At 52.2% G+C, this 13,522-nt stretch overlaps 7 protein-coding genes across 7 annotated transcripts; 5 read left to right on the top strand and 2 right to left on the bottom strand.

Annotated features, from left to right (window-relative positions):
* Window positions 1-47: 47 nt before the first annotated feature.
* On the top strand, window positions 48-1,616 carry N7468_010607 (DNA-(apurinic or apyrimidinic site) lyase APN1; the record flags this gene model as incomplete). Its single annotated transcript, XM_058479902.1, has 4 exons — window positions 48-502; window positions 556-642; window positions 722-856; window positions 929-1,616. 4 exons carry the CDS (start codon window positions 48-50, stop codon window positions 1,614-1,616), a joined length of 1,365 nt encoding a protein of 454 aa, XP_058325425.1.
* A 490-nt stretch (window positions 1,617-2,106) lies between these two features.
* N7468_010606 (putative nucleotide-sugar transporter) lies at window positions 2,107-3,950 on the bottom strand (the record flags this gene model as incomplete). Its single annotated transcript, XM_058479901.1, has 2 exons — window positions 2,107-3,417; window positions 3,492-3,950. 2 exons carry the CDS (start codon window positions 3,948-3,950, stop codon window positions 2,107-2,109), a joined length of 1,770 nt encoding a protein of 589 aa, XP_058325424.1.
* Window positions 3,951-4,724: 774 nt separating this feature from the next.
* On the bottom strand, window positions 4,725-4,904 carry N7468_010605 (uncharacterized protein; the record flags this gene model as incomplete). Its single annotated transcript, XM_058479900.1, has 1 exon — window positions 4,725-4,904. One exon carries the CDS (start codon window positions 4,902-4,904, stop codon window positions 4,725-4,727), a length of 180 nt encoding a protein of 59 aa, XP_058325423.1.
* Window positions 4,905-5,220: 316 nt separating this feature from the next.
* Window positions 5,221-7,399, top strand: N7468_010604 (glycoside hydrolase family 15 protein; the record flags this gene model as incomplete). The annotated part of the gene is made up of 4 exons (XM_058479899.1): window positions 5,221-5,305; window positions 5,517-6,986; window positions 7,050-7,114; window positions 7,178-7,399. The coding sequence occupies 4 exons, from the start codon at window positions 5,221-5,223 to the stop codon at window positions 7,397-7,399; spliced, it is 1,842 nt and encodes a 613-aa protein (XP_058325422.1).
* A 1,429-nt stretch (window positions 7,400-8,828) lies between these two features.
* N7468_010603 (uncharacterized protein) lies at window positions 8,829-9,062 on the top strand (the record flags this gene model as incomplete). Its single annotated transcript, XM_058479898.1, has 1 exon — window positions 8,829-9,062. The coding sequence occupies one exon, from the start codon at window positions 8,829-8,831 to the stop codon at window positions 9,060-9,062; it is 234 nt and encodes a 77-aa protein (XP_058325421.1).
* Window positions 9,063-10,185: 1,123 nt separating this feature from the next.
* Window positions 10,186-11,632, top strand: N7468_010602 (uncharacterized protein; the record flags this gene model as incomplete). Its single annotated transcript, XM_058479897.1, has 3 exons — window positions 10,186-10,680; window positions 10,713-10,860; window positions 11,004-11,632. 3 exons carry the CDS (start codon window positions 10,186-10,188, stop codon window positions 11,630-11,632), a joined length of 1,272 nt encoding a protein of 423 aa, XP_058325420.1.
* Window positions 11,633-12,973: 1,341 nt separating this feature from the next.
* N7468_010601 (uncharacterized protein) lies at window positions 12,974-13,333 on the top strand (the record flags this gene model as incomplete). Its single annotated transcript, XM_058479896.1, has 1 exon — window positions 12,974-13,333. One exon carries the CDS (start codon window positions 12,974-12,976, stop codon window positions 13,331-13,333), a length of 360 nt encoding a protein of 119 aa, XP_058325419.1.
* Window positions 13,334-13,522: the final 189 nt, after the last annotated feature.

Raw genomic sequence — 13,522 nt, 5'->3', positions numbered from 1 at the left:
CTGCCATTGAATCCGAGGATCAGAGAGGGTTTACCAATCCATGAACGATGTGTGAACATCCCGACGAGGAAGGGTCCCACATTGATGACTCCCAGGAGACGGGCAAAAGCAGTCACAAGAGAAATCTCAGCAACGGGACCCCCAACGGCTCACCACTGAGGACATCCAAGCGACAGAAATCAACCAAAAACCTCAAGGAGCTGTCCTCCGACGAGTCTGAAGCGGAAGAAGATCCAAAAGCGGCTCCCACCAACGCCAAACAGGGCAAGAAAGCTGCCTCTAAGGCCACTTCAAAGGCTGCCAAGGCCGTCAAAGGTGACCCCGACGAGGCTGAAGCTAAAGAGAACAAGGTCCCGAGGAGAGCCAGAAAGACCAAAGAAGAAAAGGAAGCTGAATCGATGCCGTTGGCTGCACGTACGAAGGGCCTACGAATGTTCGTTGGTGCCCATGTGAGTGCTGCGAAAGGTGTATTCAACTCTATACACAATAGTGAACACATCGGGTCAGTAGAGAGAAGGTTCATTTTCTATGTGTGGTTGTTAATATACGAAAAAGTGGTAACGCAATTGCGCTTTTCCTCAAATCTCAGCGCAAATGGGACAATCCACCCTGCAAGATAACGTTCGGGACCAGTTCCATAAAGTGTGTAAAGAGAATGGATACGACGCCACCAAGTAAGTCACCCTGAGCCGACATACTGAAACCCTTCTCATGAGCCCAGGCATATCCTCCCGCACGGCTCATACCTTGTCAATCTTGCCGTAAACGACAAAGCCAAAGCCAAGCAAGCCTATGACTCCTTCCTCGACGACCTCCGTCGCTGCGAAGCCCTCGGCATCAAGCTCTACAACTTCCAGTAGGTATCAAATAAGTCCCCTCCAAAGACCTAAGACTAACACTCCCAAGCCCCGGCAGCACCAATGGGGAGCCCCTCCCCCGAGGCCCTCACCCGCCTCGCAGCGGCCTTAACCAAAGCCCTCGAAGAAACAAGCACTGTGATCCCGGTCCTCGAGACAATGTGCGGCCACGGAAACACAATCGGCGGCTACTTCTCCGAATTCAAGGAGATCCTTGCCCGAATCCCAGAGGTGCATCATTCCCGTATCGGCATCTGCATCGACACATGCCACAGCTTCGCGGCAGGCTACGATCTCGTCTCACCCGACGGCTTCAAGGCATTCTTGTCTGAATTCGACGAGGTGATCGGTCTGAAGTACCTTCGCGCGCTGCACCTGAATGACTCCAAGACGCCGTTCGGGAGCAAGCGGGATCTCCACGCGAACATCGGCACAGGTTTCCTGGGTCTGCGGGCGTTTCATAATGTGATGAATGAGCCGCGGTTCGAGGATATGCCTATGGTTTTGGAGACACCGATCGATGAGGGAAAGACGGGCGAGGATTTTGGGGTCTGGGCGCGGGAGATTAAGCTGCTGGAGTCGTTGATTGGAATGGATGCCGAGGGCGAGGAGTTCAAGGCGCTGGAGGCGAAGCTTTCGGCTGAGGGGAAGGAGACGAGGAAAAAGCAGCAGGCACTGTTTGATAAGAAGGTTGAGATGGAGAAGAAAAGGAGGCAAAAACTGGCAAAGGAAAAGGGCAGAAGAGCTTATTGGATATGATAGGATCGAAATAGTCTAAGGTTCCCGGTTTACAAGGTAGGCACTGGCCATTACTAGGAGTAGTGGCTACGCAATAATCCGATAACCGCCTACCGGTACTAGTACGGTGTAGCGCTACTCGCTCTCTCTGTTCATGATGTATACGTAAAAAGTGTCATTTCAAATAATAGGTGGGCGAGAGCCCTAGTAGAAAGATATATGATTGTGGTATCAGTCAAGCCCCAATGCAACGAACCCAACAGTCGCCATGCAAGATAAGAAATCCAACTCGGACCAACCCTCAAAATCATGGCTCCATGGCCAAAAGCAGCATTAGCATTACATATCCGCACATACAGGCCAAGGCGAGGAGCGAGTCCCCTAGACATGCATCAAGCATATGTTCAATGGGAGGGATATAGCAAGGCTGGACCGCCATAAGGACGCCATTCAAAGGTGGCATATAACATATCGGAAAGAAGAGGGTATCCAACAAAAAAAAAAAAGAGGCCTAGTGGTGGGCTCGAACTGGAGAGAGAGAGGAGGTAGAATGAACGGCGGGAGAGCCTTCCCGATCAGGATGCTGAAGGCTAGGATTCAAAACCTCTGCCATGGATGTGGTGGTCGGGGGAGCGGATTTAATGGGTGATGGAGGCCCATCATCTTCATGAATGGTGGCAGTCGAAATGGTCAGGCCGTGCATAGCACCGCTGGCTCGTACACGGAATGAACGTCGCTGGTCACCAGAAGACGAGACATGAAGATCATCGTAAGGAGCAGGCGCGGAACTAACCATGGTAGTCTCCTGGTTGGCAACCCGGCGATAGTCACCGTTGTCGCCACTGCTGGGCTCACCATCAGTCTCCGAATCGGCGCTATCATCGCGGTCCCAATGGTTTTCTTGGGCCTCGCTGCGCATTCGGGAAATTTTCATGTAGTTGTAAGCGCCAATGCTGCCAATAGTCACCACCAGACCGGTGATATTAACGGGCGTAAGTTTGTCATGGAAGATGACGCCAGCCGCACTGATCGTGACAACCTCTTTAAAAATGCCACAGATGCTAAGAGTCACAACGGAAGATCGTTTGAGGAGGGCGAATTCAGAAGCAATCATGCAGAATGCAAGTACACCAGGGAATACAAGGAGACCAAATCCGATCAGGTTTCCATGCTGTGCAGCAAGATTGAGGTAGCCTTGATGGATCTCATTTGGTCCCTCGAGGGTGAGCGCTATGATGATCAGAGAGACAAACATCACAGGAGTCAAAAGGAAAAGAGTCGAGAACGGATTGGATGTAGCCGGATGCCGGAGGAGAAGAATCTGGGTCAGTCCCCATCGGAAGCCGGAAAAGAAAGCAGAGGCAATGACCAGCGTGAACCCGAGGGCGTTGAATGCGGTCTCACCGGCGACCATCATAACAACTCCGATCGTCATCGTGGCAATGATGAAGATCAGTTTCATGGAAGGGGTCTCAAGACGAAAAAGGAAAGCGAAGATAAGTACGAAGGCTAGTGCGGAGGATTTGCACATCGTGAGGAAGGTGAGGGAAATGAACTTCAAAGACATGTTGCCCAAACCGATATCGAGGGATGTTGCCGCACCGCAGGGGACAAGGCGTGTCATATAGAAAAATTTGGTGAGGACCGATCCTTCAGACTCCACCATTGGGGTTGGGGAGCCTGGCGCATGCCCAGGGCGTAGGTGTGGAAACACCCATAACAACAGGGCGGAGAATATGAATTGAACAGCCATGTGCAGGCTGGTTGTGAAAAGGGGAAAGGGGAAGACGACGTCGTTCTCGGAGAACATCCACTTATTATACTGCGAAGGACGGGGGTCGAATTAGTTGCTTGCTGCATGGGAGGGGAGACGCGCCTTGAAAGAATTGGACTTACAATTGAGATCGATAATGAGAAAATATACCATAACAGAATCAATCCAGCATTTACAACAAGTCGTTTGACCACATTTCGGTCAGCTAGATTCATCTGAAAGATATCTCGAGACGATTTCCCATCGGCGATGCGGGCATCCAACTTCTGGCGTTGTCTGCGTCGTCGACGTCGCTGGCGTTTTTGCTTTGCGGTCAAGCCCGTCTCCTCGTCGTAGCGGTCGTCATCATCCGAGCTCATTATGTCCAAGTCGCGATTATCGATGGCCGGGGAGGGGTTTTCGGACGTATCTGTGTCCTCTGCCGTCAATGGCTCGCTTTCATCCCATCTGTGGTCCCCTGGGCGGAGGCTCTCATCCCTCCGCTCCGAGAAATCCGGGTGTTGCGATCGAGCTGCGCCTGTGAGCATTGAGCTCCGCCGGCGATGATGGCTTCCGGGGGCAGGGGCAGCAGACAAGCCCATTATGAGGTCGGTGAAACGCGGATAAAGAGGAGGGGTGGGGGTTCAAGAAAGTCGTGGATGTGCCATGTACGGGGTTGGTAAGGGTGCGACCGGGGGTAATCACGCGACACACCCTGGAAGATCCGGGGGATCGACAGCGGTTCAGATCAGGTCGGTAAGAAGGAAAAAGGTAGGGAACGAACAAACGTGAAGCGAAGGAAAATCAAAGGAAAGGAGTCAAAAAGCGGTCACGAGGGAAGAGAAAGCAAAGTTTAAGAAACATTGAAGTGCAGATGGGGGCGGGCCCTTTTTCGCCAGGCGGTGGTTCCTCCTTTCCCTCATTTGCTGTTCGCTTCGCGCGAATCTTGTCTAGTGATGTAGGAGATCGAATCTAAAAACCTATTAAGTCCGGTATGAATCGATCGGATCTCGCCAGACCTACAGCTACGACACTGGGATCCCAACCCAGGGGCCTTCCTCTGGTACAAGTAATGGTACACTCGGTTCCAGACACATCCGGTGCGGTGAGGTCAGGGGTTCAATGCCTGATTACAGATCTTTGTCAAGCAACCTTCGAGATGGGAACCTGGTAGGGTTGTAGAGATAAAGTCCCCTAATCTATCAAACCTGGACAGTGTCACCTATATACAGATTGACAGAACAACTGGTGCAATCTCTTCAAGTACCGGCTTGGTGGGAGGCATTTCGTGCACTTCGTACTACAGGTCTTGGCCCCCGTCCGCCTATCAGCGAGCGTGGACATTACTTGATGGGGCCCGTGGCAACGTAGATGAATCATCGATCGTCCCTGGAAGATTGGACCTCTTTCTTCGAGGGTTGGGAGACGCTCCTCCAACCATTAAAGCCACCCTTGTTGTTCTTGATGGGCATCTTCTGCCACAGAAGGGATAGACCGAGTAGTAACGCGCTGGCATTTATAGCTAACGAGACGGCCATGCCTCCGTACGGAGCCATGACGCATAATGATGATTTTGCTGGGAAATCACTCATCGTTGGGAAATGTATTCCTCCTATAATCGCGAGATAATCGACATGACCTCAAATAGACAGCAATAATCATCATCATGTCGTTTTTCCCAGAGCTTCCGGTCGGAAATGGGTTCATATAGATTGCTGAGTCTGCTCTTCCACGTCCCCCGCGCAACCCATGTTCGTTGAATTGGTGCTGCACCATTCGTTGTTCGAGTGTAACACCAACATAAAGAAAGTCATCATTGCTCTTTCAAGTTGAAGCCGACGGCTGCATCCACCCATCAAAGCCCGCACCATCATGACGGAGAATGTCTACAACGCCATCGAGGACTATGGTCTGATCGGGGATATGCACACCTGTGCTCTGATCAGCAAAATTGGAAGTTTGGATTATATGTGCTGGCCTGTCTTCGATTCACCCACCATTTTCTGTCGCCTTCTGGATGAGAAGAAGGGGGGGATACTGGTCCATTGAACCGCACAAGACGGTGATCAACGCCCATAGCAAGCAGCGTTACTTGCCATACTCAAATTTGCTCGAGACCCGATGGAATAATGAAGACGGGGTTGTCACGATGACTGACTACTTTCCAGTCAGCCCCCAGAAAGGCACCCAGTCAGGCCGAATGCTATCGGGCTATTGTCCCTGCAACGACCCAGGGGCTAATCGTTTCAAGTCGGGCCTTCAGCACTCCGGTGTGATCAGGAAGCTGGAGTGTATGCGAGGCTCCATGGAGTTGAAAGTGGAGCTGTTCCCCGCCTTCAACTATGCTAGAGACTCGCACAATACCAGAGCCAAGCTGGAAAATGATCTGCGCGAGAATCCACTGCAATCAATTCACTTTGAGAGTCCAACAGAGCGTCTTCAAGTGGAGATTTATGCCGACTCTCGGGAGCCGGACAAGACCGGGTTCCCACAAGCCAAGTTTTCTCTTGAAGAGCGGATTGGTCTCAAAGGACGAGGGCTCGTTGCCTGGATCCGTTTGGCCGAAGGGCAAACCGTTCAGTTCGTCCTGCACAGCCCCGAGAAAGCTGTCCCAAGCTCCGCGACCATGGCAGCGTACCTGGGCAAGATGGAGGAACAGACTTCCGAATACTGGACCAACTGGACTCGCAAATGTGTATTCCGAGGACACTATCGGGAGACTGTCGAGCGCAGCCTCTTGATCCTGAAGTTGCTCACTTACAAGCCCACGGGAGCAATCGTCGCAGCGCCGACTTTTTCGTTGCCGGAAAACGTGGGCGGCTCCCGTAACTGGGACTATCGATACTCCTGGGTCCGTGACACCACCTTTACGTTGTATGTCTTCCTCAAAATGGGATACAGGGCCGAGGCGGAGTCGTACGTCAACTTTATCTTCGACCGGATCTTCCCGCACGCGGCCCAAGATATTGAGCCTGGAAGCAAACGGCCCTTCCTCCCTCTCATGTTCACTATCCGTGGCGAGTACGACATTCCTGAAGTGGAGCTGAGCCATCTTGATGGATACCGCGGTAGTAGGCCTGTACGCATTGGCAACGCCGCTGTTTTCCATACCCAGCTGGATATCTACGGCGAGCTCCTCGACAGTATCTATCTCTACAACAAGCATGGCAATCCCATTACCTATGATCAATGGGCCTCCATCCGCCGCATGGTGAATTATGTCGCCAGTGTTCGCCACACGAAGGACATGTCTATCTGGGAGTCTCGGGGACAGATTCAAAACTTCATCTATTCTAAGGTCATGCTTTGGGTCGCTCTAGACCGGGGCATCCGCCTCGCTGAGAAACGCTCTAGTCTTCCCTGCCCCGATCGATTCAGGTGGGTCCAGATCCGCGACGAGCTATACGACGAGATCATGGAAAAGGGATTCAACGAGGAGCGTGGGCATTTCTGTCAGAGCTACGAAAGCCGAGATGTTGTGGACGCGTCTATCCTGATTGCGCCCTTGGTTTTCTTCATCGCACCCAATGACCCTAGGTTCATTAGTACCTTGAAGCGGATCCTGCAGAGCCCCAAAAAAGAGGGATTGTACAGTGCCAAGATGATCTTTCGGTACGACCACGTCAAAGCCAATGACGGTGAGTTATCTTCTCGGAGACCTTCGGTCAGCCGAGTCATTTACTGATCTTCATGTTTCACAGGCGTCGGCGGCGGCGAAGGCGCGTTCATCATGGTTACTTTCTGGCTTGTGGAAGCTCTGGCGCGTGTATGGACCTACTTGCTTCGTGGCACAAGTCCGCCGTTCAGCTTGCTAACTTCTTATATACAGGCTGCCTCTTATGATGTCGCCATTCCCAACATTTGGAAGCTGGCCCTAGCACACTTCGACAACATCTTGTCTTATGCTAACCACTTGGGGATGTTCTCTGAAGAAGTGGCAATCTCGGGTGAACAGATGGGGAACACCCCGCAGGCGTTCAGCCACTTGGCTTGCATTAGTGCGGCGATAAATCTGGAAAAGCTAGGCCTCGAAAAGGCAGGCCGGGAGTGAAGATCCAGCAGTTTTCTTTGTGCCACAGAGAATCATGGCACCAAGCACTGACATCTTCAACAATCTGCTCTTTATTCAAATTCGTATTTCAAATTAGAAGCTCTCTTAATATTCTTCAGCAATCGTGATATGAGTCTTTTGCTATTCGAAGCCGCAGCAAGTTTACGCATTCAAGGCAATAGTAGACTGGGATTTTTCTAACATTCCTCCCTCCTTACTCAAGTTCCCTGCATTGCTGGAAGTGTCATCGCGAAGACGACGAGCTCCTAGTAAATGGCCAAGTTATAAGGCGGCATAAAATGCAAATGCACAGGTGCGGGTGTGGGGAGCTTACAACGCCCGATCTGCGACACGACCCGCCTGTCTCCACTCAAGCTTCTTGATTGTTTTCCCCAGACCCTCCTACCTTTTCTCTCTTTCCTTGCAGATCTCTTGCAGATCGAAATCATCCCTTCCAGGCCATTTTCATCAGTTCTAGGGCTTCTTATTTCCTCTTTCTTTGCGTTCATCGGTTGTGTCGTGCTTTTGCCGTGCGGTCTTAGCTGGCTTGCCTTTTTAATACAGCTATTATGTCCCCTCCTGCTCATCCTTTGTTTTCAGTCTCGTCTTTGTTACGATCCTTTTATTGGTCTGTCGGGATTGGGGAGTATAGGTTCGAGACAATCTAATCTTCTAGATTATATGCTCGGGCCGATGTCTCCTGGGAGATATTTTCAGGTCCCTTCTTAGAACCCTAACTGGTTATAGGTCGGGTCCTATCTCTCCTAGGTTTCTTTACAAGTTGCTGATTGTTATCAGTTACTAGGAGATTTGATCCTCTGTCTGTAGGTGATGATCTCTCCGAGGGTCGGATTGGATCAGAGAGATCAAGGCAGAGTGTATCTGTAGCGTGTTCTTGTTATACACTCGGCTCTTCGATGTCCAGGCCTGAGTGTTGAGCTCAGCTCAGATCCGTTCAGTTTCCCTTCTCAGTCGAGCGTTTTCGCGGATCAGCTCTCCTTACCTCTGTCTTACTCCTTAATTTCGCGTCTACAATAGCTTGCGCCAGGCGCCCCTTTAATCACCGTGAGGATGCCTGCTGAAACCTTTTCAACACCTCAAACCGGGTTTCGAGCCGCTCTTTGTCCAAGACGCCTTCTTCAGGGTCCGATTTCTGAAACTTTCCTTGCTGGTTATAACTAGGAGCCGTATCCCGGGCGCTTCTCTGCCTGGACCCACCCGTCATCGTGTATATAGGTCCGGGCTACCTCGTTGCTTTACCTAGTTGTTGTAATTGCGGATATTTGATTTCCGCAGGTCGTATATAAACTTGCATTCTCCCGACTTGGTTCTTTTGGGTGTTCCTTCGCGAGATGATCTCATGTGACGCACCCGAGAGCAAGGAGCTCGCGATGCGTGCCCTGAATCCGGAGAGAGTGAAGAGGGCGACATGAATGCGTTGCCTACACCTGGCGTCCAACGTCAGGTGAGCTGTGAGAAAGCCTTGCTGTCAGACGATCTTTTGGACGACTCATCGTCCGAAAGCTCGGATGACCAGCAGGGTCGTGGATTGGAGTTTCGGCCCCGGGAAATCTTATTCTACGAGAACAAAGCCTCGATCTTCCGGGCACGCCGCGGCGCGATCCGAAGAACTCGTGCCTCCCGTAGCATTTTGTACGAGTAGCTCTCCGCTGTTTTATCTTTTTCTTCTTTTTTCTTGCTTCTTTATTCTCATCCTTAGGGTTTGGTGGACTCTGCGGACCCAGAACGGCCATTTGCGCTTATGTTATGGCGCAACGTTTCAGGGCACCAGATCGTAGTTATCAATCAATTGATCGGTTCACGCTGCCTTCTCTCTCCTGTCACTTTCCAATTGCCCTCGTTGACTCCGAGCCCTCGGCTGATGGTAGAGTGTAAGTACTGACGAATTGTGTACATCTCAAGAACTACTTGATCTGACGTGAAAGTGATCTCCACAAGCGATATGACCCGCTGTCTAGTGAGGCAAGAGTCATGGCTTAGAGAGGTTGACTGCTGCGAGCCGCCTTGCTAATCGGTTGTGAGAGCGCCCTATAAAGCTGGCCTCTCTTTAGCAACGATCAATATGCATCCGGACAGATGGCAGACCGAGGCGGAGCCCCCACATGGCTGCCAGGGGTGTTTCGCCACCAATTAAATATACCCGTGGGCCGCAATCTTCCTAGTACAGGGACCGTCCCGCAAAACGTGGCCCAGACTGGCCCAATTGGTTGACACGGTCGGCTGGCTTGGCTACCGTGGGTTGCCTTAAAGTTTGACCTACAGCTTATGCTGTATCATTGGAAGGGTCTTCTCTCAGTGCTGTATTCTCATGTGCACAGGTACACAGCCCCCGAGATTTCGATCAGAAATTTTCCCGTTCCGGTGCGCACTCGATAACCTCAAACTAGCCCTACTGCGTACAATCACACCCAGCCAGTTGTAAATCCTCCGTAACCTGGGTCCATATCAGTAATTGTGCTCTACAGACCCACGCAGTTCATGCCAAGGACAGAAGTTCGGTAGTCCAGGGGCGACTCAGGGACGGAGAGGAACCGGGGTCCGCGCTTCCACCTAGAACCAAAACGGTTTAGAAAGTGAAACGGCCCCAAGGCTTGACCCTTTTACACGTAAACCCCATCGACCCTCTAGAATCTATCTCTAGGGTCCCGGCCGCGGGCCCCGTGCGCCCCTCTCCCCTCCCATCTCACACACCCTCACAGCTGGATGAAAATCCACCCGCATAGCCTCCCCCGGCCATGAGGTTCATCTCAGCTATGCCCACCGCAATGGGCCCCAGCAACCAAACGATGCGTATATTCCTATACTTCAGCATAGGCTATATCCTTCTTACGCTATACGTTCGCACCCGCACCGTCCGCGACCCAGGCTCCCTCTTCTTCGACCCCTGGACCGCCTACGACCCCTCCTACTCCGCCTACCGGCTGGGCCAAGGCGAAGCGTACATCGACTCGATCTCGAATTCCTCCGTGCACCCGGTGCCCAAGGCAGGCCCGAACCCGGAGATCTGTCTGGGGATCGCGACGGTGGCGCGCAAGGGCATTCGGTACTTCCACGACGCAGTCGGGACGGTGCTGGAGGGGCTGAGTGCGGAGGAGCGGGCGAATATCTATCTCATTTTGTTTATCGCGCATACGGAGCCGGCGAGGCACCCCGCGTACCAGGAGAAATGGCTCTACGAGGTCCCCGACAAGGTGTTGCTGTACCAGCCGGATAAGATTGATATGCAGCGGATCCAGGCGCTGGAGAAGGATACGGAGAACGTGGGGCGAGGAAGGCGCTGCAGGACTACCAGTATTTGATGCGGGCCTGTAACGATGTTGGGACGAAGTATTTGTTGCTGATGGAGGACGATGTGGTTGCGCAGGATGGATGGTACCACCGGACGCGGGAGGCGCTTGCGATTGCGGAGAAGAAGACGGAGAAGCTGGGGGCGTCGAAGTGTAAGTTCAGTTCTGGGTCTGGAATTTTCCCATCTGGAATTCTTGCCCCTCCTGACCCGGCGAATATTCTGGTATTCCGCACGTGGGTGGGCGATGCAAGGGATGCGGGGCTAACCAAGTTTCTTTCTTTTTCTTTGCTATAGGGCTCTATCTGCGGTTGTTTTATTCAGAGGAATTCTTTGGCTGGAATTCAGAGGAATGGCCGACTTACCTCTGGTATTCGATACTGGCGATCGTCGTCGTCGCGTTGGTGTCTCTTGGGTCCCGACAGTATATCCCCAGCGTGAAGCCGCATATGCCGAACAGCACTGTTCTCCTGCTGTGTTTCGTCTGCACGCCACTGCTTATAATCCTCTTTTTCGCCGCGGGCCGGACAACCATGTTGCCGCTGCCGAAGGGGGTGCATCTTATGCAGAACTTCGGCTGCTGCTCGCAGGCCTTTGTGTTCCCACGCGAACGAGTGCCGGAGCTGCTGGAACTGTACAAGTCGAAGGAGGAAGGATATGTGGATTCCATCACCGAGGCCTATGCGAACGAGCATGACGAGCTTCGGTGGGCGCTGATTCCGAGTGTGATGCAGCATGTGGGGCGGCAGAGCACGAAGTCGACCAGCGACACTGTGGGTCCGCCGCGGTATAAGACGAAAGCCGAGATGAAGGGACCGGAGCGGCTGTGGAACTTTGCTTTCGAGACGATTGACCCGGCAGCGATGAGTGCTGAGCACGAGTATGCGAAGGAGGACTTTGCAGAATACGTTGACATCTCCATTTGACGCGCTTGCATTGCGGGGTTATTTTCATTTGCTATCATTTACTATAGCGAGGGCAACTGCCCTGTTCCACGTTTGAGATACTATTGTACATTATGCATCATCAGTTTATACAAGGCGGAATAGATTGTACCAAAGCATATCCAAGGATCTGCTAGGCGTACTCGTGGTATGGAGTACCCCCGTCACTGGGAAACTCGGCGGTCTAGAGTTGGGATTTCTTTGGCCGTACCCCTTGCTTGCCCACGCGAGTCGCTACACGTTCGGGGCCACGAGAATGCACGATTGAACGGTTCGAATGACAACCGCAATGCGACACGAGCTCTTCCAACATGCATGGCCCAAGCTAATAGAGCATTAGTTTCGGGGTATCAGAACAGCTCTATTGTACTAATAAATAATATAATGATAGCACAATTTTCGAGGATGACCACATCTTTCCGAGAGCGTGATCTCCTACCTCAACAACCCCTTGACTACATTTCCTCACTACTGCTGGTCACGGCCCTGAGGACTACGATGAGCTAGCCAAATCTACGATTCAACCAGCCCAACACTGTGAGCATGTTAGAATCGAGTCGAGGACATTGGCTGTCACACCGACAAGCCGAAGAACCTAGATGCAGATCCCAGTAGGGATGAGAGAGCCTGCCTGCTCAAGCCTGCCTGCTCAAGAGATAATCTGATCAAGAATCTGATCAAGAGCGAGTGGAAAATTGAGCTACCAGCCCTGGAAAAATTGACGACCTGGCCGCGTCGTGGGGGCATCTTGGAGTCGATACACCAGAATGGGCCTTCAAATTTAGCTGACCTGTCCTGCACAATGCGCAGCATAGTTCGAACCTGCCGAGTTGTGAAGCCCCTGTTTGTTTGCACAAACCAAAGAAATAGGCCTAAAACTCACTTATCAATCTTGCCCAAAATCCAAATTCTCCAACCTGAAACTTCCAGATAAAAGGGTTTTTAAATAGCAATTTCCCAAAGTCCCAGAGGCCCAAAAATGCGGAGACGGGAGAGAAGTTGATCGGTGGATCATCGACCGTAAACAGTTTAGCCCGCGCGATAGCTCGCACATCACCAGCCACTTGCATTCGCCCCTGGGCTTTTCTTTTTCTTTTTCTTTTTCTTTTTTTTTTGTCTCCTTGCATCTTCTGCATATCGCTCGTTAGTCTCGTAGATCTGCCATCGTCGCCGTGCCACCACCTTCCATCCCAGCGACCTCGGTTCCTCGTTATCGCAAGGGAGGCTCACGTGGTGTTTATTGCATGAACACCCAGCTTTTGTTTATATTGCGCTCGCTGTGTCCACGGGCTTCACAGTTCCAGCATTAATTCCCTCCCCAAAATGCCGTCACACGTCTCCGACACCCCTGCCTCTCCGAGCATCCCCGAGACCGCAACCGTCTCGACGACCACGTCCTCTCCACAAACCCTCTCCAAATACAAGCGCGGCCGCTCCGACCTCTCCCTCTCCCAGGCCGAGGACTTTTCCCCGTCAGGCGGCGTCTTCCAGTTCTTCGGACACTTGGTTCGCTATGGCCGGTGGAGGAAACGCGGCCGCAAGCCAAGCCAGGACGACGGTCGGAACGTGCGACCAAGACAAGAGTCCCCGCCTCGGCTGCCTGAATTAGCGCTGGACGAGCAGAAGATCGAGCTGCCTGCCACGCAGACGTTTGATCCCATCACCGCTCAGACCAAGAGCTGAGCTCGGCGGTCTATAAAGTTGACGGGCATATTAGATCGTCGTTTCTGCGAGATGACGATGGGTGACGGAATTGCTATACACGAAAGGATCGCGGCTGCGACGGGTTCGGCCGCATCAGCAAAATCGTCTCGGTCGTGCGAGCCACAATCGGGTTGCTATTTCTGTTTTTTATTTTTTTTTCTCCCTTTT

Source organism: Penicillium chermesinum (assembly GCF_028974085.1).
Source record: "Penicillium chermesinum strain IBT 19713 chromosome Unknown utg000009l:1.0-952002.0:1.0-954369.0, whole genome shotgun sequence".
NCBI classification, from domain to species: Eukaryota; Fungi; Ascomycota; class Eurotiomycetes; order Eurotiales; family Aspergillaceae; genus Penicillium; species Penicillium chermesinum.
Note: the sequence above shows the minus strand (reverse complement) of the source record. Positions and strands in the feature narration are given on the sequence as shown.